The following is a 25,982-nucleotide window of genomic DNA, read 5'->3' on the forward strand; positions in this document are numbered from 1 at the left end:
TTCTGAAAAATTTCCAAAATTTGTGTTTTCAGCAATATTTATTTTTTTCAGTTTGTTAAATGTATGGTTATGGGAATGGGCATTTAACTACATGGGAGAAATAAGGAGAAACTGAAAATCGGGGTGGGAAAACAGAAATTTTTACATGGTATCGGAGCTTGAGTGCTGAAGGGCAGTTTGGGACAGCAAAAAGAAAAATTACAGTTGTTGATTTTTCACTCAGAAAATTCCAGCAAGCTGATTTTTTTCATAAACAGCAGTTTTATCTTTACTACAGCAGTGCTATTTTTCAGTTTTAGGACAGCAGGATGTCATTGGGATTGAGGGTGGAGGATAGGCTGGATGGGCATATAAATTACAGCGTTTGGAAGGAGAGAATGCAGAGTATCTTTGAGGAGGTAGAAGTCTGGGATATCATGGTGCATACCGCACAGAACCCTGTTGTTGTGCCCACTGATGTTACTCAGTTGGCTGAGTATAAAAAGAAGAACAATAAGTGTAAGAGGCTGATTCTAGACGGAATCAAAGACCATTGCATTCCTCATGTGAGAGGAAAGAGCAATGCCCATGAGATGTGGACAGCATTGTCCAATCTCTACCAGAGTACCAATGAGAACCGGAAAATGGTCCTGAAGGAAAAGCTGAAGAACATTAAGATGGGGAATGATAATGCAACTGGATATCTCACAAAGATTACCAATGTGAGAGATGAGTTGGCAACGATTGGAGAGGCCATTCCATCCACTGAGTTGGTGCGTATTGCAGTGAATGGCCTCCCCCGTTCATGGTTGAACTTTGCTGATGGGGTTTGTGCACGTGAGACCCTTCCCACATGGGAGAGGTTTTGGGATGATTGTATTCAGACAGAGATCAGGAAAGGTCAGCTTGGGGCAGCCAAGCCAGTTGAGCAGGATGAGGATGTAGCACTGGTGGCAGGAGGCAAGAAAGGCAAAGGGAAGAAGCAGGCTTCCACAAGCAGTGGTGGGGGCAAAGGCAAAGGTAAAGGTAAACAGGGGAACACACAGAAGGACTATTCCAAGGTGAAGTGTTGGAATTGTCAAAAGATGGGACACTATGCAGTTGTGTGTCCGGAGAAGAAGAAGAAGAAGGGGAAGAACCAAGACGTGGCAGCTTCAGCAGAGATTGAGGACTTTGCTGGTCGTTTTGACCGAGAGTTTGCGTTCACTACGTGTGAGTCCTCTAGTGCAGGATCACCTGCCACACAGGTTCAGAGGGAGCATGCTTTTCCCTCGATTAGCGGAGCATCTTCAGGTATCTGGTATGTGGACAGTGGGGCTTCACGTCATATGACAGGAGTCCGTGAATACTTCTCAGAGCTTTCAGAGAGTGGCACTGATATTGAGGTAGTACTCGGTGATGACAGAGTTGTTAGAGCAGTCGGGGTGGGGACAGTGACATTTCAGAGGGAGTCCAAACCTCCCTTGAAGGTGTCAGAGGTTCTTTATGTGCCAGGGATGAGGAAGAACCTCATATCCGTCTCAGCTTTGGAGGACAGAGGATATGAGGTACTGTTCAGGGGAGGACAGGTGTTGATGTATCCCAGGGGCGCTCCAGCTGATTCAGCTAGAGTGATAGGTGTACGCCATGCAAAGGTGTACAAGTTTGCATTCCAACCCCTTTTGGCATTGAGCAGTAGTACCGACAGCAGAGCTAGCAGTTCTGAGCTGTGTGAGATTTGGCACTGCAGGATGGGACATATGTATCATGGAGCCTTGAGGACATTGCGGGAGATCACTACAGGTGTGCCAGATTTCAGTACTGATCACTTTGATACTTGCAGAGGTTGTGCGATGGGCAAGTTTGCCAAATCCCCTTTTCCCAGCAGTGACAGCAGAGCGACGGGGATACTTGATTTGATTCATTCCGATGTGAGCGGTCGGATGTCTCATGTTTCTTTGAGTGGATATGAGTACTATGTGTTATTCATTGATGATCACTCCAGGAGGACCTAGATTTATTTTTTGAAGACCAAGAGTGAGGTCTTCAAGCGGTTTCAGGAGTTCAGAGCTCTTGTGGAGACTCAGACAGGTCGAAAGATCAAGTCCTTGAGGTCGGACAATGGAGTAGAGTACACCCTTGGAGAGTTTGTTGACTATTGTGCGGAGGCAGGCATTAGGAGGGAGTTCACTGTTCCTTACAACCCCCAGCAGAACGGGGTTGCAGAGAGGAAGAACAGATCCATCATAGGGGCTGCCAAAGCCATGTTACATGATCAGGGGTTGCCATTGTTCTTGTGGGCAGAGGCCTGCAACACAGCTGTTTACTTGCAGAACAGGAGTCCGCATCGTGCCTTGGGGCACATGACTCTGGAGGAGGCTTTCTCTGGGAAGAAGCCTGATATTGGTCATCTTCATATCTTTGGATGCATAACGTACTCCTATATACCCAAGGAGAAGAGGACCAAACTAGAGCCCACCGCAGAGAAGGGTATCTTTGTGGGCTACAGTGAGACCTCAAAGGCCTTTCGGATTTACATTCCTGCACAGAGGAGAGTTGTTGTCAGACGGGATGTGAAGTTCGAGGAGGACAGGGCCTTTAGGAGGTCACGGGAGTTAGAGTATCTGGATCAGCCAGACCCTCAGCAGCAGTTGAGTCAGTCGCAGGGATCCAGTGGGCAGGGATCAGAAGGATCAGGAGATACATCTATGAGGATGTCAGGTCCGTCAGTGAGCAGTGGCTCATCGAGCTAGAGGGGTGGTGCTCCGGGCAGCATGCAGAGCAGTTCACTAGGGAGTCCACTAATGGACAGTTCACACGGTACCTCAGCTTCTACAGGTTCAGGTGCAGGCAGGAGGACAGCAGACAGACAGTCAGGAGTTCAGGCTACTGATGATGATGAGGAGGAGGAGTTTCATTCTCCGGTGGGAGAAGTGCGCTCAGGGAAGAGGAAGCCCAAGTGGCTTCAGGACACCTTGAGAGATGCCACATCTGTTGCTGAGCCGAAGAGGCCGGTCAGAGAGAGTAAACCACCTGAGAGGTTTTGTAGCTATATGGCGATGGTTACCAGCATCCTTGACTCTGAGCCTTCTAGCTATGAGGAGGCAGCTAGCCAGCAGGTCTGGAGAGAGGCCATGCAGGAGGAGTATTCTTCTATCATGAAGAATGATGTTTGGGAGGTGGTGCCGAGGCCTGAGGGCAAATCCGTGGTTACTTCCAGATGGCTTTACAAGGTAAAGCATGCTGCAGATGGCAGCATTGAGAAATTCAAAGCGAGGTTTGTGGCTAGAGGGTTCTCCCAGGTAGAGGGAGTTGATTATGAGGAGACCTTCGCTCCCGTGGCTCGATATACTTCGATCCGCTCCATTATATCGATAGCAGCAGAGATGGGTTGGAAGATCCACCAGATGGATGTGAAGACCGCATTTCTCAATGGCTTCATACAGGAGGAGGTGTACATTGAGCAGCCACAGGGCTTTGAGGTGCATGGGAAGGAGTCCCATGTGTGCAGATTGAAGAAGGCCCTTTATGGCCTGAAGCAAGCTCCCAGAGCTTGGTACTCCAGGATAGATGCATACTTGCAGGGGATGGGTTTCACAAAGAGTGAGGCAGATCCGAACCTTTACTTTATTGTGATTGGTGAGGAGCCTCTCATTCTGGTGCTGTATGTGGATGACTTGATCATTACAGGTGCAGAGAGACTCATAGAGCACTGCAAGAGAGATCTTGCGGCGGAGTTTGAGATGAAGGACATCGGCTTGATGCATTACTTTTTGGGTTTGGAAGTGTGGCAGGAGGAGGGGCATTTCTTCCTAGGGCAGGGGAAGTATATTGTGGACATCCTTAGCAGATTCCACATGGAGGATTGTAGACCCATGTCGACACCGATGATCACCAACTGGAAGAAGCTTCATGCTTCGGATTCCGAGTTGGTGGATCCCACATTGTACAGGCAGCTGATTGGTTCCTTGATGTATTTGGTCAACACTAGACCAGATATTTGTTTTGCAGTCAACACGATGAGTCAGTTTATGTGTGAGCCTAGGAAGGTTCACTGGGTGGCTGCAAAACACATTTTGCGGTACTTGCAGGGGACAGTGGATTATGGTCTGGACTACAGGCAGGGAGATGGAGTGAGATTGGCAGGATACACTGATTCTGATTGGGCAGGTTGTGCTTCTGATAGGAAGAGCACTTCAGGGTGTTGTTTTGGGTTGGGTTCAGCAGTAGTGTCATGGTTCAGCCGGAAGCAGCAGTCAGTAGCACTGAGTTCAGTGGAAGCAGAGTATATGGCAGCCAGTCTAGCTAGTTGTGAGGCCATCTGGCTTCGCAAGATGTTGTTTGGCTTATTTGGTCAGCCGTTGAGACCTTCAGTGATTTACTGTGATAATCAGAGTTGCATTAAACTCACGGAGAATCCAGTATTTCATGACAGGTCAAAGCATATAGGGATCAGATATCATTTCATCAGAGACTATGTTCAGAAGGGAGCTGTGAAGCTTGAGTATATTTCCACTGATGAGCAGGTTGCAGATATTCTTACCAAAGCCTTACCACGGGGCAAGCATGTCTACTTCAGAGACAAGATGGGTGTGGTGAGGAACACCTTCCTCGGTAAGAGGGAGTGTTGAAATTTGGTACCGGAGGACAGGTGGTTCCCTTAGGCTTTGATCTTTGGCCTAGGGAAAAGTGTCCAAAAGAATTTAATTTTTCTCCTAAAGTGACTTTATAATTTTATAAAGTTAAATCTAATTTAAAAGTGACTTTAAGTGATAAAGTTACTAAGTCTAATTTTAAAGTAAATGAAAAATTAGAAAGGAAAAGTGACTTTGGAAATAAATGACTAAGTGGGTCTTTATTAAAGTGGGGTGAATTAAAAAATAGAAAGTGAGATTTAAATGAGCATTTAATCTCAACCATTGATCTAAATCTATTTCAGCCATTGGATTTAGAGATCACCCAAAAGTCACTTGGATCACCCAAAAGTCACTTGGAGTTATATTAAAGGAGGAAAAGGTCTTTCATTCTTTCATGAGCAGATTGGGAGAAGGAGAACAAGAGAGCAAAAGAGATTTCTGAGCAGGGAGGAGAAGGAGACAGCAGCTTGGCACACATTCCAAGGCAGCAGTTGAGCAGATTTGTACAGCTGATTCAGCACATAGTGAAAGGCAGATTTTTGCACAAAAATCGAGGAGCAGTTTGCTGATTTTTCTGCACACAAAACGGAGGCCGTATAGCATTTATTGCTGTCCTGTTTGTTGTAATTTCCAGATTGCTGTGAGGCACGGGAAAGGAGATAAGTTGTAAATTTGCTTGCTGATTTTTGCTGAATAATTCTCACTGTAAAAAGGCAATTTTCAGAAATAAAGAAGAGCTCTCAAACTGGTTTTCCCCAAGATTTGTAGGGGGTTTTTCCAGGGTCAAGTTGACCAAAAATATCAGTGTTTTAATGTGTTTTAATGGTTGTTTTTGATTGCTGATTTTTAATTCTGCAATTTCCAGCATTCTGAAAAATTTCCAGAATTTGTGTTTTCAGCAATATTTATTTTTTACAGTCTGTTAAATGTATGGTTATGGGAATGGGCATTTAACTACATGGGAGAAATAAGGAGAAACTGAAAATCGGGGTGGAAAAACAGAAATTTTTACACCGAAAACTTCTAGGAGCCAAAAGGCAAGGCCGAGAAGATTGTTGGAGGAACCTGAGTTTTCCAGGAGGCCATGAGGCCGTATCTTCCATCACCAAGCTTCACTTGTGGGGTCGTACGAATTTTTCTATGGGGTCATGGTGCTTTCCAACAGGCCAAATTTCTCAAAGAGGGTCATATCATCTTGTAGAAGGAGTTTGAGTACCTTCCAGGTGCTTTTATTTGCTGGTAGTTGGAGGAAAATATTTTACCATAGCTTCACCATTCTACGGCAAGCAACTGTAATATCTATCAATTACAGAATTGCTAAAGAAATAATAAAACCCTCATCTGCAGAATTGGTTTTCCCCACATTGGGGTTTTTCCAGGGACATTTGTCTAAAAATATTGGTGTTCATTTTATGTGTGTGGTTTTCTCAGTTCCTAGGAAGTTTTAATTGGCAAATATTTCAGTTGTGTTTTTATTCATAATTTACGTGTTTTTATTCATAATTTACAGTAAATATTTTTGATGTGACAAATAGTCTCTAAAGAAAAGATAGGTTGGATAATTACCAGATAACTACAATAAGTTCTAAATCAGAGTTAGATCTAGAATTTTCACATGATTCGATATCATGTAGAGCCCAAGACTATTCATCTAAGACATTGTTCCACAAATGAGAAAATTGTAGACATCTTCACCAAAGCCCCTGGAAAAGAAAAGTTTGAGAATTTCAAAATGATGCTTGGTCTCATAAACACCCCTTCAAATTAAGGGGTGGGGGGAATGTTAGACACCTAATCCTTGGTGATTGGGTCAATAACTTGTAAATATGTAAATAAAGGGAAATATGAACAGTTAGAATAGGAATTGACCTTGGAAGATGAATCCCACAAGTCGCTCTTTATGTTATATAATTATGTTCTCATTAATGCAATAGCATCCACATTTGAAAGTCATTCCTTGGTTTGGCATTTCCAATAATGTAGGGCCCACAAATTAGGTTTAACACACCCATTCATAATAAACCCTTCTCTATAAGTGTCTTCCATCATTTCATGCATCTTTGATTAGGGTTTTGTTTGTTTGGAGTAGGAAACCTAGTCTTCTCGCTAGTTTTTTAGGAAGGCAAACTTGTAAGAGATCAAAGGTCACCATAGTCACAATATACTATTGCTAACAGTTAGATAGTTGTTGGCAGAAAGGCCATTCTTTGTAGTTTATTTCTATGTCTTTGTGTTGTTTGTTCGTGGATTTGTCCTTTTCTCCTACTATGTCATGTTCTAACTTATCCCTTATTCTATTTTTAGGTTTTTCAAATAAGACTTGGAGCAAATGTTGTTCATGTGGTGTATCTTCCATTTTTTATTCTCACAATGCTAGTGTGAAACAGACATGAGGGAGAGGAAGAGGATAGTGGTCATAGACCCATTTTATGCACATGACGAAGGCCTGAAAAGCAATGAAGGGGACAAAGATGAAGGTGGCAATGAAGGTAGATGAAAAACTTTCTCAGCACACTTATGGAACTATGTAACAAAACTTGAGGGGGTGGGAAGGGGTGAAACAACTAAATTTATGTGTAGCCATGATTGTCACAAGGGGAGACCTTATTTTGATCCATATAACCATGTGAGGAGGCATTTTTGATAGATATTGACAAATGATGATAACAAGGGGCTCAATGAAATTCCAATTTGCACTATGATATCAAAGGTGGATAGGTCAGAAAATAAATCAAGAAAATGATGCACAAAGAATGCATGGTAAAAAAAGGTTCAATCTGAAGCATAATTTAAATTTGACAAGCCCACAAATGGAATTGCTAATGCTACTAGAACCTCACATGTGTTAGTTTCTATAGCATCAAATATGTTCTAGCCACGAAATTTGGTGGAGAGGCTAGAATACATGAGATCTCCGTAACTCGGAGGAAATCGTTTCTGAAAATTCCACCTAGAGTTAACTTAATTAGATTATTAACCGGTTTTTAAATATTTCCTATGTCTAAACTTAGGAAATATGGTTAATTAATCATGATTAATTAAGTCAAGGTGTGAATCATCTAGAAACTCACACGGATCGACTCCAAGATGATCCTAGCCATTGATTAAGATTTAATCTTGGTCGTTGGTGCTCCAACAGTGGATTATAAGAGGAAGTCGATGGGCACTTGGAGAAGATACACCAGAAGTTAGATTTCCTTGGAAGATTGATTTCTAAAGAGCAGCAGCAGTTGTCGGAAAGCCAGAGATTGAACCAGACAGTGAGGGGGTAGGGGCAGTGAGGCCGAAGGAAGTTTTCCAGATCCAGCAAGTGCATTGCAAAGAGGCAGAAAGAGCCACAGTGAGGCTGACGCAGGAGCTGCACAAAAGCCTCTAGAGGGCATTTCGATTTAGCTGGAGGAAGGGTCATTTCAGGTGCTAGTGGCCGGAAGAATTTCCAGAGAGCCAAGCTAGAGGATTCTAGACCAACGGCAGTCAGTCAGAAGCAGATCAGAGGTAGTTCCCAGACCAGTGTATTTCAGGCCTGCGCAGAGGTTGACGCAGGGCCCACGCAGAGGCAATTGGGAAGCTAGTTCGATTGGCTTGATTGAGCCAGGATTGCCTATGGGGGTGAGAAAAAATTCTCACAATATTTATGCCGGTCTTTTTCCTTGTTTGGATTGCCAGTTGGGCATCCATAGATTGTACTCAAATTTCACTGCTGCATAATAATAAAAACCCTCAGTTGTTGCACCGGTTTTCCCAAGTTGGGTTTTTCCGGGGACATTTGTCCAAAAATAACAGTGTCATTTTTATTGTGTGTGTGTGCTAGTATTTTCTCAGTTTCCAACGCTATTATTTTCGCAGTATTTTATTTGTGAAGGTTGCAGTGTGATTTATTTGATATTTGTCGTAGCAGATAAATTGTTAAAATAATTAACAATTAGAAAAATAATTTCCAGTCGCTGCAATAGGATTTCAGTCTTGAAATTTTCACATGGTATCAAAGCGTGAGTGATCAGCCAAGAAGCTCAGAAGCGGAGGAAGAATTTCGCTGCTCAGAGGGAGCAGCAAGCCGAAATTCTTGAGGCAGCACAGTGCTTAGACAGGCAAGCCGAATTGTTGGGCCAACAATTCGATTTTCAGTTGCAGGGGTGCAGAAAATTCGATTTGCCCAGGAGAGTGATTCCAGCAGTCAGAGGGAGCAGTTGCAGCTCAAATTTTCACTGAGCAGATTTCTGGTTGGACGCAGAGGGTTTGTGCAGCAGCAAAACCAACATCAGGTGGAAGAGAAAAGCACACACATAAGAGGGAAAATTTCTCTCAGGGAACTTCAAGTCTCAGAAATTTGATTTTTCCTTGCAAGTTGTTAGTGGTTGTGCGCAGATCTTCTCACTCCAAAAGGGCGTGCGAGTAGTAGAGCAGCAACAAAGCAAAAGGAAAGAGGGGATTTCAACAGTTTTCGAGATGGCTACTGCGGGGCTTTGAGATCAGGATAGGTTGAATGGATCATCCAACTATGTCATCTAGAAAGCCAAGATGTCCTTCCTTCTAGATGAATATGGCCTGAAAACCTACATTGATAATGTAGTGGTAGTTCCCCAGGATGCAGATCAGCTAAGGGAATACAAAAAGGAGATGGCGCGAGCGAAGCCATTGATCCTGGCTGGAGTCTGGGATCATATAGTCTCACACATAGCTAGCAAGGATACTACCAAAGAGATGTGGGATGCTCTCTCCACGCTATACTAGGGTACTTCCGAGCAGCGGAAGATGTTTCTGGAAGAAAAGTTGAGATGCATCAGGATGTAGAAGGGGGAAGACATAGATCCCTCCCTCACGAGGATTCAGGAGATCCAAGACCAACTTGCAGCTGTTGGAGCAACACCTCAACCAACAAAGCTAGTGAGATTGGCACTGAAAAGTGTCTCTAAGGGGTGAAAAAATTTTGTCCAAAGTATATTAGGCAGAGACAAGCTACCACATTGGGACATTTGCAGCAGGAGGAGTTGAGGCGAGCTTTGTTAAAGAGCTCCATCAGTGGCAACAGTAGCAATGGACTAAAGGTGGTGAAGGAGGAAGAGAATGTGGCCCACGCATCAAAGGGTCTCAGTCAGGGGCAGGGGGAGTAGAGAAAGAAGAAGAAGGACCTATCTAAGGTCAAATTCTTCAGGTGTGGCGAGTTTGGCCACTACAGTACCCAATGTCCTCTCAAAAAGGACAAGCAGGAGAAGCAGGACCAGGTAGCAGCACACGCTGAGATAGATAGGTTGTCCTCCAAGTTGGAGGAAGACTTCGCGATGATGGCAGCGATACCTCCAAGAGTGAGGTGGGGTGACTTGGAGTTGTAGCCCCAGAGAGCTACAGAGTTTGGGCACGATCCTTGAGGAGTCAACCTCATGGATCACTACCTTGCTACAGGGGCCCACAGTGTTCAGTAGCAGGATGGATCAGTGGCAGTTGATGCAATTAGTTCCCGAGTGACAGTTGCACACTAGTAGCAATCAAAGGCTGAGGAGCGTAGTGTAGTGTTGACAGCAATGCAGAGTCAACAGCAGCACAAATTCTTTAGTGGCAGTGCAAATGCTAGTAGCAGTTAGAGACTCGGGAGACAGATGCATCATACTGAACACAGTTGATTCAATATTTTGGATGCTTCTCAGTTGCAGTTGCAGCAGCAACAGATGAGAGGGAGTTACAGTGCAGATGCAGTGTTGGCAGCAATATGGCAGTGTCAGCAGCAACACAGATGCAGCATCAAAGTTGCGCAATGGTTGGTGGGCAATGGCAGGCAGTCACAGTAGCCAGACATCAACAATGTGACAAAGGTGATACAGAGACAGGTTGTTATGGCAAGATGTGCAGCACTAGAGAGAGAACACAGTCTTCGCTAAGAGGGAGTGTTTAGTTTTTGTAACATCGAATGTGTTCTAGCCACGAAATTTGGTGGAGATGCTAGAATACATAAGATCTCCAAAACCCAAAAATCGTTTCTAGAATTCCACCTAGAGATGACTTAATTAGATTATTAACGAGTTTTTAAATATTTCCTAGGTTTAAACTTAGGGAATATGGTTAATTAATTAGAATTAATTAATTCAAAGTGTGAATCATCTAGAAACTCACATGGATTGACTCCAAGATGATCCTAGCCATTGATTAAGATTTAATCTTGGTCGTTGGTGCTCCAACAGTGGATTATAAGAGGAAGTCGATGGGCACTTGGAGAAGATACACCAGAAGTTCAATTTCCTTGGCAGATCGTTTTCCAGAGTGCAGCAGCAGTTGTCGGAAAGCCAGAGATCGAAACAGAGAGTGATGGGCATAGACAGTGAGGACGAAGAAAGTTTTCTAGATCCAGTGAGTGCATTATAGAGAGGAAGAAAGAGTCACAGTGAGGCTGCCCCAGAAGCCTATAGAGGGCATTTCGATTTAGCTGGAGGAAGGGTCATTTCAGGTGTTAGTGGCCGGAAGAATTTCCAGAGAGACAAGCCAGAGGATTCTAGTCCAACGGCAGTCAGTCAGAAGCAGTTCCCAAACCAGTGTATTTCAGGCTTGCGCAAAGGTTGACACAAGGCCCACGCAGAAGCAGTTGGGAAGCCAGTTCGATTGGCTTGATTGAACTAGGATTGCCTGTGGGGGTGAGAAAAATTTCTCTCAATATTTCTGCCAGTATTTTTCTCTGTTTGGATTGCCAGTTGAGCATCCATAGATTGTACTCAGATTTCACTGTTGGATAATAATAAAAACCCTCAGCTGCTGCACCGGTTTTCCCAAGTTGGATTTTTTCGGGGACATTTGTCCAAAAATAACAGTGTCATTTTTATTGTTTGTGTGTGCTAGTATTTTCTTAGTTTCCAACGCTATTATTTCCGCAATATTTAATTTCTTAAGGTTGCAGTGTGATTTATTCGATATTTGTCGTAGCAGATAAATTGTTAAAATAACTAAGTTGCAGGAAACGTGGCCCTAGGGGTCGTTTCCCCAGGGGAAACGAAACAAAACGCGTTTCCCCGTACCGTACGACCTAGAAACGCGTTTCCGACCGTGCGGCCACGTTTCCCAAAACGGAAACGTGGCCGTACGACCGGAAACGCGTTTCCAAGCCGTACTGGCCACGTTTCCCCAAAAAAACAGTTGTTTTTTAATTTATTTTTTTTAATTTGTTTTTAAATTTTTTTAGGGTTTCCAGGATGTTCTAGAAACCTATTCTAAAGTTATAAAAGAACAGTTTGTCTCATTCTCTCATCACACTATTCAGCAAGTCGTTTCTCTTGGAGACTGGCAGTTGTTTCAGCTAGGGTGTTTTGAGCAGTAAGCAAAGTAGATTTCAGCAGCAGGAGAAAGAGATTTCAGCAGCAAGAGAAAGAGATTTCAGCAGGAGATTTCAGTAGCAGCAGATTTGGCTCAGCTACAACCATATTTCTCTTCTCTTTTCTGGCATTTCAGGGTAGTCTCAGCCACAGATAATTAATTTGGTTAAGCCACATTCATTTTTTTAGTTTTTTCTTACTATTTCTTCAATTTTTCTAGGGTTTAGGCAGCCAAAAATATGAAAAACGTTTTTTATTGATAGATTTGTTTTTTAAATTTATTTTTGCAGCAGATTTGGCTCATCTACAGCCATATTTCTCCTCTTTTCTGGCATTTTAGGGTAAATTCAGCCACAGAAAATTAATTTGGGTAAGCCACATTCATTTCTTAGTTTTTTTCTTACTATTTCTTTAATTTTTCTAGGGTTTATACAGCCAAAAATATGAATAGATGATTATGCAGGAATAGATGATTATGCAGATATATCAGCTTTGGAGGAGAGAAGCACCATGAATCCAGTTAGGTGGTGGATTTGTCATGGAGCAAATGGTGTACATTTGCAAAAACTTGCCATTCGTATTCTTTCACAAGTGGCAAGCTCTTCATCAGCAGAAAGGAATTGGAGCACTTATGGTTTTATTCATTCTGTGAAGCGCAATAGGTTGGGCTCACAGAAAGCAGAGGATCTTGTTTATGTGCACTCCAACCTTCGCCTTGCATCTCGTAGGGGTCCAAAATACAACAGTGGTCCTTCTAAAGAATGGGATGTGGATGCAGAAAATCCTGATTTGGATCTCTCTCTTGCTGCCCTGAATATTGAGGACGATTCTGGAAGTGGAATTGGTGCATCATCTTCTTCAGCACCACCATCCACTGTTGAGCATTCTGCTGCTTCTATTTTTGATGAGGATTGTTATGATGAGGATTAGTCTTTTGTGACTTGTCTCTATAGTTCTTGCAGCCTTATAGTCTTTATTGTACTTGCAGCCTCATATACTAATATAAATAAAGGCTGATTTTGGATTTTCCAGTTCCTATATTTTTATTTTCATTATGTGATTATTCATGACTCATGAGTAAATGTGATGTAAATTTAATCTTAATGTTTAAATGTAATAAATTATAATCATATAATGTAAATGTATCATTAATGCTTTATGATTGCATATATATATATATATTAATAATTTTTAAATATTTTTAGTATATATATATATATATATATATATATATATTCGCGTTTCCCCGTTTCCAAAATTTGGGGAGGTCGCTTTTCGTATCGCTTCCCGTTTCGGAAACTCGTTTCCGTTTCCCCGTTTCGTGCAACTTAGTAAAATAATTAACAATTAGAAAAATAAATTCCAGTTGCTGCAATAGGCTTTCAATTTAAAATGTTCACAACATGTAGGAGGCTCAACTAGAAGAATAATAGCAGATTTCCTTGATAATGGAAGAGATGAGGTGGATCCAAAAGTAGTATGATTTCTCTATGCATGTGATGTACCATTCAATATTTTTCATTCTCCTTATTTGCATGAAATGGCTATGGCAATCAACAAAGCCTCGCAAGAATACAAGAGCCATGGGTATGAAAAAGCTAGAATTGTATTATTAGAAAAGGAAAGAGAAAAAAATCCAAAGATGTGGATCCGAAATGCCCGGACTTAAACATCTCTCTTGCTGCACTGAATCTTGAGGAATCTAGAAGTGGAATTGGAAATACTTCTATCAATCCACATTCCTCTGTTGAACATGCATCTTATTCTATTTTCCATGATGAATATGATGATGAGGATGATGACTATTAGCCTTTAGGGTTTACTAGCTTAGTTGAAATTCATGTTTTGTTTCTATGTTCATTGTTCATTGTTCATACATGTAAAATTGTAGCCTCAAGGGTCATGTATATAGCCTCATTTATAAATAATAAAGGTTGTTTTTTGATATTACTACTTGCATTATGTATCACTTGTCCAATGTCTTTTATGTTTCTCATTTGAATGTTCTTGGCACTTGCTCATGAATCTTATTCTAAATCATAACGTTAAAAGTTAAAATTTAATTGCTTTCTTTCAAAGTTTCACATTCTGAAATAACACATTATATATATATATATACACATCGAATTTCCCTGTTTCCTAATTTTTGAAGAGTCACATTTCCAGCAAGTTTCCATTTCAAATATGTGTTTATGTTCCCCTGTATCCTGCGACTTAGCCTCCAATCCTTCCATCCAATTACCTTCTTCAATCCATAAAAATTGTTTTGCTAAAACTTCTCTTCACTTCACCTTGGACCTTACTGCATAAGCTCTAGTAATCCTATACTAGGGAAAGCCAGCCTTGAGTCAGAGAAGAGCCAACCTAAAGTGAAGAAGAGGATTGGTGAGGTGACAATGGACTCTCTTAGTTACACCAAAGCCTTGCTTGAGCTTTAGGACTTTCTCTCAAGAAGTGAGGGTTTGTGTAATAACAATGCCCCATAGCACATATTAAGTAGATCTTAGTACACAAAGTTAGCATTAAGAAAGCTATACAGCTTCAGCGAAATCAACCAGAAGTTTAGCTGCAGTTTCATATGAAATGCTTCATTCTTGTCATACATATTTATATAGCATGTTGCAGAATATACATCAGTAAGAGAGTACCAAAACATGATCAACAACGAGGCTACCTACATAAGAACTACAATAACAATAGAATTGAAGTGATTAAGACATGCATGTATAAGCCAAGTGACTCAGCAGTTTAGCTGGGATTTACCATGACATAATGCAATTCTGCCACGTAAATATTTAATGCATCATACAAGAAATACCACTATAATGCTGCCCAAAACACCTAAGATGACACTGCCGATAAGGACCACACTAATAATAGAGCGAGAGACGTTAGAAATGCAGGGAAGCTATACAATTAGTCCAGATAGAGGCATAAAACAAACCTTGATAGTCGTCAACTCTAAGATTGTACGCCAAGAAGCCTGCCACATTTTCAATGAGAAACAGAAAAAAGTTAGATTCTCTAATAATATGCACAAGTACCCAAATCTATAACCATAAATTAAAAATAACAAACAAACAAAAAAAAACAAGGAAAGTCACTAGAGAAAAGTGCAAACGTGATCTTAGGAACATAATTACTTGGTGTGTTCCCTATAGGTCATCCTAGAACCTAAACTCCGAACCCTTCAGTGTTGAAAAATGTGTAACTAGGTTCGGTCTTCATAAAGATGAAATGTACTTTTGATTCTTGTAAAGTGTAAAATGAAAGAAAATTATTATTATTATTTTTGGAGCATGGGTTTCATGCTCAAGGTCTTTTATTTTATAGGTCAAGCACCCATTGAGTGCTTCTAGGGTTTTCCTAGGTCAAGAAGTCAAAAGAGTCATTGTCATAAGTTGAAGACCCCATCGGGCACATTGTAACTTGTAAAGAAAATTATTTTTGTCTTAAAAAGTGTCCAGATACCCTCCAAGACCAAGTCGGCCTGGCAGTTGGCAAGTCGGCCTAAAAGGAAGAGCCACATCCACCTTGAAGAACCTATATATAGGAGGGAACTCGTCCTCCTTGAGACACAATCACTCATCTCTCATTCTAGTGAAGAAGGAGGAAGAAGGCAGCGAAGAAGGAAGAGGACGAAGAAGAAGATCTTTGTTTGGGCTATTTCTCTCTCACACGTGCTAAGGAGAACTAGGGTTTCTGCAATAGATCTAGGGTTTCTATCTAAAAGTTCGATCTTGGAGAAAAGAAGGCAAGTAGGTCAAGTGAAGGTTACCAAGGGTCATCCTTAAGCTCCAGAAGTGAGGGAAAAGCAAGCAAAGCTCAAAGAAAGGCTCAAAAGGAAGGTTGAAGCTCACACGTGTGGAAGCAGCAACTGCTGGGGGGACCGAAATTTCAGATCTGCAGCGGAGGCCGAAATTCTGCAGCTGGAGGTCGAAATGCTACTGGAAGAGATTTGACTGGGTTTGACTGGATCAAGGTTAGCACATCATCCGGAGAGGTTGGTCTTGGTCTTGGAGGGTACTAAAGTCAGTCTTAAGGTCTTGGAATTCGTCAATTGAAGAATCTATAAGGAAGAGAAGAGATTTGCGGGTTTTCCTCTCAAGTGGAGAGGTTTTGGCCCTGGCTTGCAGCCTATATTCTGTGTTCTTGTTCTTCTTGTTTTTGGTAGCTGTTTGATGATACACACATATAATAATAAGTAACAAATCTAATAAGTAAAAAGACATCACAAGCAGTTATCAAGTAAAGAGAAATCACTATAATCATTGCCCTATGGATTTCTCAACATTCAGGACCACCGTATTGCCTGGGGATCAAGGCCAGTATCCTGAAACCAGCAAAATGAGATCCAGCCAGGATGGGATGAAGCTATTGAAAAAATGCAAGAGGTTGGGTAGCACCTCATTAACTCAGCCCCACAATCCCTTACGTCAGAGACGGTTCTTCCCACCCCTGAAGATGTTTAAAACAAAGATACTCTATTGGAATATAAGGGGATCGAATGTTGACAGTAAGCAAAGAATCCTTAAAGCTAAAATCCAAAAGGAGAGGCCAGATATTGACTTTTTGCAGGAGACAAAATACAGTGAGGAGGTGCTAAAGGGGATTTTATAGCTAATTTGGAAGGACTGAAGATGACCACTGTTGATTCTAATGACTTCTCAGACAGTATGACCATCTTCTCGAACCCTCCTAAGGTGCAGATAAGAGAGCTGCTAACCACTAGGTAGGGGATAACTGGCACTCATAACTTAGTAGATAACTGAGGTAGGCATATTAGCAAATGTTTATGGACCCACTGTCTTAGGACAGAAGTTTCTCAAGAGCCCAAGCTTCATTAAGAACCTAATTTCTCAGAGACACCGGATACTTTGGGGGGATTTAATATTATCAACAGTTGAGGGAAAAGAAAGAGTGCATTTGGGGTCTAGAGGTAGCTAGTGAATAGTTTGTAGGCTTATCAAAACAACATAGCTTGGTCAACTTGGAACCTGAAAATGGTATATTTACCTGGACGAACAGAAAGGGTGGGGATAATCTAGTGGCAAATATGCTGGACAGGTTCTCCCTCCCAGGATCCTTTTTTAATGTTGACTATAATTTGGAGGTTAACACACTTCCAAGGGCTAGCTCTAACTGCTGGGCCATTCTACTCAGCTGATGCTCTTAGAAGCCCGGGCTTGGTCCATTTCAATTTCAAAATATGTAAATAACCCATGTGGATTTCAAAGGGAGGGGAAAGGATTACTAGAACTCTATCGAGAACAGTTGATTAGGTCTTACCCTTCTGATCTAGTTTATTGATTATGTTAGCTGTCATGGTCTGTTGCATCTATATAAGAAGTAGTGTTAAGAAAAGTGCATGGTGGAAGTCTGTTGCAAAGCCTAACTGTTATCGACTGGCAAAAATGCCTCTGTTCTCATGTGTGTAAATCCTTTGGGAAGTTGAAGAAAGGCTCTCTTGGCAGCCTCTCCAGTTTTGGATAATATGAGGTGGAGCCCTGAACTCCAGTGTGATCCTCAAGCTCCCATCCCACTAAATATAAATTTTGTAGGAACTAATTAAAAATGTTTTTGTTAAAAAAATAACGTGTGTGTATGTATGCCCAAAGCAGTTGGATCCAGTCGTGAGGAATGAGGAGTTTCTCACTAGTGGTTAAGATTCAATTCCTGTGAAGGCTTTACTGGCCCCTTAAAAGTAGCCATGGGAGCACCTGTAAGTGATGGCCAAATGTGTGAAGCTTGTGTTCCACTACCCATACCCACATAAGTGGGTCAAAGCCCACCTCTTGTTCTCCTTAAGGTCATCCATTTGTATTTAATATGGGTAACATGAATTGGTGAAAGTGATGGGTTCTCTCAGTGGAAACACATCTTCAAACCCCATTAAGGATAGGCAGTGGTCAAATGTGTGAAGCTTCATTGCACTCCCTGCACATATATAAGTGAATAAAAGCCCACCCCATGTCCTTCTCAATGCCAGCAATCTGTAGTCAAGACAGGTAAGATAAATTGGTGAAAGTCATGGATTCTCTTGGGAGAAAACCGTGTTCAGACTTCAAAACCCATGAAGAACATGTTTAGGCAATAGGGCCAGTAAAATATAATCTGTACCATGTTAACGCAGCATAGCTCCCCGCGAGAAAAACAATTACAAATAACAAACATGTACATAGACACCCACCCTACCAAGCCACCCACATAAACGGAAAAATAGATATTAAACGCCATACAGCAAGATTGAACCCTGCAATACAATAACCAAATCTGTACATGTGACTGCACTAGAGCCCTAGACCTTCAATGAAAAATTAATAACCAGATGGACCTTCAAATAAGCATTTCAATGCCACCAGGATGAAGTGTTAGATCGTCTACCATGGTTCCATTCTCACTGTAAATCTACCCCACCCAAATAGCATAAGCTTCAAAGGGATAAGGACAGGTGCAAGTCTGAGGTGCTTAGACCTGGCCCCAAGGAACTCCGTTCTTGGCGATGAATCCCTTTGAGGCATGTTTACCGGTAAAACAAATACAATTGGTTTTTCAAAAATGAAAAACTGCTCTCCCGTTAATCCAGCAAGCTCTGCTCTGCTATGATTGAATGGGAAAAGAAAAAACAGGAAAGGAAATTAAATTATAAGCGTAGCTCACCGTGTGCAATGCTAGGGCGGGAAGTCGATTTGCAGTAGCCACAGATAGACCTTTGAACGCCATGGTCTTCAACCAAGCTCTGTCCCCCGCTGTTCCCATTCCTACTGCTGCTTTCGACCAATTCTGCCCGCCGTGACATTTTGAAAGGCAAATGAAAACAATAGAAAAATAAATAACTTATCTGAGAAGGGCCGCTCCGATCCGTATGTCAAATTTCTACCATGGTAATTCCTCCTGAAGAACTCACAACAGCAATCTTCTTGATCGCATATATTGCAATTAGAAGTGCAAGCGAACTATATGTATTGCAAGTAAGGAATCCCATTCTTTCCGATCAACGCCACCAGCACACATATTATATACGCTGCTCCTCTCCCTTTCACAGAGATTCATCGCCCGAATGCGCCTAGAATAGTAAATCGTTTGCATAGACTCCTTTTTAACTCTTACCAACTGCAAAAACCATGTGCGGCCCTTTTCATCACGTTGCTGCCACGTCACGTTGTAATGATAGTATTGATCTATGTCCGACTCGAGTGGAATGTCCAGTGTCCACACTTCCCCTTCTGTGCCAAAAACCACGTGCAGTCCTTTTCGATCAACTGGCTGCCACGTCCGCTACTACGTCACGTTACAGGATGGTATCCAGATATGTCTCAGTAAAGGAGTGGATTAACCACAATTCCACTCTGTGCTAAAGAGTGCCAGGCGGCTGGAATTTCGAATCCCAGCTTTATTTAAAACGAAAATCCGATAATGGTTGTGTTTTAGATTTTCTAATGATTGGATTACTTTTTTATTCGTTATTATACTTAGGTTTAATTATTTTATTGATAATTTATTAATAAAATTAAGTCACTATGTACTAAAAAGTAGAGACAATTTTATTCAGTTTCAGTGCATTCATTTTTTATTTTTTTTTCAAAAGGTGGAAAAACCTATCAAACTCAGTTTTGTCAAACCAACAGTGAGGACAGCCATCTCTCGCTGCTATCCGCGAATGTTAGTTTAACACATCACTGTTATCAAGGAAAACCACGCCACCTAAAATAACCGCTGGTGGTCCGTAAGGGAGCAGGCTTTCACTCCTGCTAGATGCCTCTGGGTCTTGGGCCGTTAACCTGTTTCCTTACGTCCGAGGAAGACGAGCTCTTAACCAAGCAGAAGCAGTTTTAGGGCATACTCCAGGCCCAGTTTCAGTGCATTCATTATTTAATACTTCACTCATTTTATGAATAATTTGTTCATAAAATTAAGCCATTATATCTTTAAAAACAGATGCAGATGTGAGATAAAAGGTGGATTTTATTAATAATTTATTAACTAATTAAGTCACTTTGGGTGAAGAAGTAAATGTATGTTAATTTAAGGTTTGATCTGTTTTATAGGCTATTTTTAGCCTTGTGGACGTTAAAATAATTTATTTCTTTCTTTTGGTAATTTGTTGGGATTATAGAGCGAGGCTTATGTTCAAAGCCAATTGTGATCATTTCTTGTTCAATGGATCTCTCATGCAGAGTTGTTAAAAAGGTGGAGTCAAATCCCTTTCTTGATTTGGAGTTTTCCTCCTCTCCAAAGAAAAATGTGACTACACTGAACTCTCATGCAAATTTGTTAAAAAGGTGGAGTCAAATCCCTTTCTTGATTTGGAGTTTTCCTCCTCTCCAAAGAAAAATGTGACTACATTGAAGAAAAGAAGGTTGATTGACAAGTTCATTGACCTTTGGCTCAACTATAATTATGTTTTAGCATGGGGCTCTGTTGGGTAAATAATCAATTTGTTGGTATTTTTTATTATAGAAACAGTTATTATGTTCTTTTTTTTAAACGAGGATAGGGATCAAATCTACACATTTGGACCTTATTTCATGGTAACTAAAGGAATGTGTCTCACCCATTGGTCTTTGGATTTCAATTCCATGATGAAAAAATTATTCTACACAGGTGTGGATCAAATTATCATATATTCCCCTTCTTATCTCTGTTGAAGGTATTTTCAAGGCCATAGGAGATAAATTGAGCCAATTTATTTATAATGATATGGATAAGGAGAATAACTTTTCTTCTGCCAGAATTTGCGTTGAAATGGATTTTTCAAAAGGCCTTCTCGAGGTGATTTAGCTTAACTTGGATGGTTGGTCCCATCTTCAGGCATTGGATTATGAACAAGTTCCCTTTAAATGATATTTTGTCATGAGTATGGGCACTTTGCAAAAATTTGTCTTAAGGCTCCAACTTCTCATCTTTCTTCTAATCCTCCATCATCTTCTCATAGTAATGATAAGCAAGGAGAATTCAAACCAATTACAAAGAAACACAAGAAGCATTTGACTAAGAGGTTGCATGCTAGCAAGCCTGAATCTCATCAACATCCTCCCTCTAGTAATAGATATGAAGTTTTGAAATCCCTAGAGGCAAAAGTTATGGGTGATGAGACCAAGTTGATCAATCAGTCCCTGATCAACGTCTCCAAAGAATATTAATTCGTCCATTGAGGAAAAGTCTTTGTCCAAGGATACTGACAAAATCCCTCTTACAGAAAAGTAAGAAGAAGACGTTAGAACATAGGAGGAGGAGGAGATCAAACCCCCCTCTTCTTCTCATTCATATTCAAATGTTCTAAAAAGAATTTTCACTCTTCCCCTCATTGAACAAGAAGTAGGAAATATCGAAGCAAGAAAACCATGAATTCTAGTGCCAAAAATTGTCTTAGCTCCCATGGGTTTAGGGATGGGTCGGTTTCTCCCAAATCTTAGAAATTTTAGTTTTTGCATCATCCTCTACTCATGTTCTCAAGAAGCAGTAGGTGCAAGATTTAGAAATTCTAGTATTGGATCTCTACCACCACCCCCTTCTTTTTTTAGGTGGAGGATGGTTTTCAACCCCTCTCTTTTTAGATTCATCGAAGAAATTTTATTTCTAATAGTCACTCCAATGTACTTGTTGTGTGTTTTGGGAGCAGTTTTTTATTAATATAAATTCACATTATTGTTGAAAAAAGAGAGGCTTATGTTCAAATTCAACGATTGTCGCTATAATCCCTATGTTAGTGTCAGTGGCTAACCCCTAGGCTAGTGCCAACAGTCCACAAGAGCCAATGCCTAACAAGTAACTTACAACTTAGTAAGGGCCCAAACATCCTTCTTAGTGGGGGTGCTTACCCTTATAGTCTTATCACAAGAAGTCAACATGTCCCTTTGCAAGATTTGAACCAGCTGAAAAAGAGAATTGAAGTGTAGACCAATTGACTTGAGTGGGGTTTAGTCCCCACCAGGTCATAGGTTCAAAGCAAATGGGGTGGGGTTGAGGATGGAAGCCACCTCTGGGGAATTAAACTATCCCAAGAAGCATCCAAGCTCGATTGAGCTTCACACAATCCTGGTGATAACATCCCATTGGTGGGCAGATCATTCTTCCATGCAACATTAAGGTTGGCACTGGCCTAGCCTAAAAAAAAAAAAAAACAAAACAAATCACCATACTCCCAACAACCAAAACTAAAACCTAAAACACTCCATTTTACTTATTATTAATAAAATTAAGTGAATATCTCTATGAAAAAAAATAGTATATATTAAAAATTTGACATAGGCTAAAAAGTGAACGAAGTTTTCGTTGCATTCATTATTTATAGTTAAGTTTGTTTATTTTATAGATAGTTTATTAATGAAATTAAGTTCATTTATTTTATTGATAATTTATCAAAGAAATTATCAATAAAAACCAATAACAGTTATGGAAAAGAATATCATTTTCATAAAATGATATATTGTGGCCTATAATAAGATTATCAATAAAATAAATAGGTCACAATATATGATTTTATGAAGTGATATTCTCTTCCATAACATAATTATTATTTATTTTATTGATAATTTCATTCATAAATTATCAATAAAATAAATGAACTTAATTTCATTAATAAAGTATCCATAAATTAAATAAACTTAACTATAAATAACGAATGTAGTTCGTGCACTTTCTAATAAAATTAAGTGAATATCTCTATGAAAAAAAAAATCATTATAGGTTAAAAAATTGACATAGGCTAAAAAGTGGATAAATAAAATCATGAGCCTATAAAATCATTAAAAAAGTATGCAATTAATTCTAATTATCAATAAAATTATAAATAGATTATTTTATAGGCTCATGAGTATATTTTATTCATAATTTATTAATGAAATTAAGTTATTATGTGATTTTTTTTGTCCGAATTTAAGGTTGCATTGCCTCATAATATCAAAACATCAAATTACATTCACCAACTATTCATGTTTTTTTTTTAATTCACCATAGGTGGTCTCACTCTGTCACAAGGGAAACCAAATGTATCGACCACCTTTTGAGGAGATAAACATACCAATATCAAAACAATTGTTAAAAGTATACCAGGTTATCAGCTATAGAACTACAAAGAAAGGTGTCACTAAGGTACATAGTAGAAAATCAAGAATCTAAAGGAGTAATTATAGCAGGATCTCTAGCATCATAACTTAAAGGAGTTGTAGGTTTAATCTTGCACTAGAGGTGGCACTCCAAATGAGCTAGTTGGGCATTTAGACTCTCCAAGCACGAACATTGGAACATTTGGGCTCACTTGATATCATTCAGGGTAGAAAAGATGTCATAATAATCCTCTTGCCTCTCCTTCAGAACTCAAACAAGGAGGTTTTTTAGCTTCCAGTGAATGGTAATTGAACTAAGATATTGTTTTCATCTTCCCCTAGTATAGTCAGGGTTAGGAACCTAATGGAAAACGTCTTCAAGGATGTATAAATCAGAGAAAAGTTTATGATCATCAACAAAAAGAGACTTAAGGTGACAGATCTTAGCACAGATATCAGAGGGTACAATAGATTCGTAAATGTTTACGACCTATCGTGTGTGTGCTTAGGCACGAGATCTACCCCGATGCCCACGGTCGCCCCCCTCTTCATCGGCTGCGCATGTGTTACCAAGGCATGGAGCTCGGAATAAAATGATGTAGGGAGTAGAGGTCAAGAACTAGAATACCAAGGGGGGAAGTGGAGACATAGTTTATCTTGCAAACTACAAAGGGGAGAACTAGTGAGAGGTGTAGAATAAAGTGAAGGCAACAGGTCAAGAGGGGAGGCAAGAGAAGACTAACAATGCAAGACTTCAAACCATATTCAACATGCCACAAATCTTGGAGCCACCATTCGACATCTATAGACCACCCATCCAAACTTAAGTCAACAATTATGCTATCAAATGAAAAAGGAACAAAGCCAATAGTCATAAGGAGTACCACCAATAATGCAACGCGCAAAGGCCCAAGGTTCAAGATGTGGTGAACAGTTGATGACGTAACTACTACATTTGGGGGAAAAGATAGCTCCATAGGAATCCATGACATCACACACAAAGGTCCAACAACACAACCACTAGCACTCCTGAAATCTCGACTCCACTCTCATCGTAATTGCATGGACATGGGATAGACAATTCCAAAATCAAAGTGCATAGAGCAATAACCCTGCAATGCAATGGAATGGGGTGAATTGGTCAAGGTCCAAAAAAATCTAAGGAAGAATCTCTAATAAAACAAGGGAGTTTTCATTCAAAGGTCCCTTGAAGTTGTAAGATTTCAGGCGAAATCCCACCTATGTTGGGGAGGGAAGTGATTCACACCATTTAACTCGTTGTAGCAGTGGTTTGAAAAAAGAATGTGGTTCGAAAGAGAAGCTTTCCATATTCATAATTGCATAGAGGTATTTGCATGCTTCTACATGCCAGGGGTAGGCCATGCCACCCCCCTCTTAAATGTTGCATGAGGTGGTGTGGTGGTAGGCTAGCCCCCCAATAACTTGCCTCCCCTCGTTCTCCACCTCGAACGGGGATAGTTATTATATGATTAAAAAGTATACGTGGGGTTGGAATTTCAAATCTCATCTCTATAAAAATGAAAAAATGATATAATTATATATTTCAAATTTTAAATTTTCTAATAATATAATTAACCAATGTGTTACACTTATTTTATCAATAATTTATTAATGAAATTAAGTTGAAACTTTAGATTTCTATTTAAGTGGTAAAAATTAAATGAATATCAAATCCATTATAGTCTGGAAGAGTTATTTGTACTAAATACCAATAAAAAATTATGAAAGATTATTCATAAGAATTTGTTAAATACAACGAGTCTAAGGAAAAAAATTCTATGAAATGTCAACTTCCACGCTTGAGTGAAACCAAAAATAATACAATACTTCTTTTTTAATTATTATGAGATAAATATATATAACTTATAATTTGTTGTTGTTAAAGCTTTTTTAGAGAAACTATGTAAGAAGTCCAAAAATGTTTAATGTTTCAAGTTGACATTTTATCTATCATAAGATATAATTAAATTAAAAGTAAGGGAAATTTCCATAAATAAGGGAAAAGAAAATTTGAAGATTACCATTAAGGGAGAAAGATTAATTTCAAAGAAATGAGACAAAAGTTAAGTAGGTAGAGTAATATACTTAATGATTTAAGTGTTAGAGAATGATTAGGAAATAATAAATATATATTAAATCAATAATTGTGAAATTTCTAGCTTTAGGGAAAATCATACATTGTTCAAACTCGCAAATCATTCAACGCTTATCTTACTGAACATAACAACATCATCTCCAAATCAGTGATTGCCAAGCTTTCCTTCAAATCTAAACACCTTATTTTCTTGGACGAAGCCAAATCCTTGCCTCCAACCCCTTTTACACCTCATGTATCACAAGGGAGGCTCTTGAAACTCAAAACCACCCTGATAAGTTTAATGGAAAAGATGACAATAAACTAAGGCAGTCTTTGAAACTCATTATTCATTGCCTCAATCGTTGACCCTCTTTAATATTTAATTTATTCATTTCAATTTATCTTCTTCCTAAGCCTTGGCCTCCACTAGATTTTAATAATTTCGATTGATTTTCTCTTACATTTTTCTGTCTTATTTTTTCCCTCCTTTTCTAATTCCCTTTTCACTATCATGGCTTAATCTATTTTTTATTGCATCCTATCTCATTCTTTTGTTCCCGCTCTTTATTTTCATAGTAATTTCCTTTTTTTTTCTTGCATGTAAAACTAGTTCATTTCATGAGAGACAAAATAAGACATATAGTTTGGTTTGCCCTGGTTCACCACTAGGGAAACTAGACTAGTGGCAGAACTAGAGGTTTTTGAGCATCAAAAAATTGACACTGGTTTGAGAGTTCAAAATTACAACATAGATACTTTGAGGCCTATAGCCTTCTTGAGCTATCATACCCGTAAAACTAGAAAACAAACAATAAAAATGAACAACGGGAGACTGGACAAATTTCATCAATCTATCTTGGGAGAGTTTAATTCCTTGACAACAATGGGCTTTTTGCTACTCCTTGGCAATTAATATATATCTAGAGGGAGTCTCAGGTGTTATTTAATA

At 39.9% G+C, this 25,982-nt stretch overlaps 1 protein-coding gene across 2 annotated transcripts in view; it reads right to left on the reverse strand.

The window, feature by feature from the left end:
* The window catches only part of LOC149149548 (arginyl-tRNA--protein transferase 2-like), a 111,597-nt gene extending 92,598 nt beyond the window's left edge, over nucleotides 1-18,999 (reverse strand). The window contains exons 1-2 of one of the 2 annotated variants that reach the window (XM_089438308.1): nucleotides 18,548-18,999; nucleotides 14,832-14,870 (exon numbers count right to left, since the gene is read on the reverse strand). In XM_089438308.1, the coding sequence (XP_089294434.1) occupies nucleotides 14,832-14,870; nucleotides 18,548-18,686 (178 nt within the window). In that variant the 5' untranslated portion in view covers nucleotides 18,687-18,999. The remainder of the gene's footprint in view (nucleotides 1-14,831; nucleotides 14,871-18,547) is intronic. The other variant, XM_089438309.1, reaches the window with a different exon arrangement.
* Between the last annotated feature and the right edge of the window lie 6,983 nt (nucleotides 19,000-25,982).

Source organism: Pinus tabuliformis, chromosome 9 (assembly GCF_031772625.1).
Source record: "Pinus tabuliformis cultivar Carrire ecotype Pingquan chromosome 9, CPIR1, whole genome shotgun sequence".
Classification (NCBI taxonomy): domain Eukaryota; kingdom Viridiplantae; phylum Streptophyta; class Pinopsida; order Pinales; family Pinaceae; genus Pinus; species Pinus tabuliformis.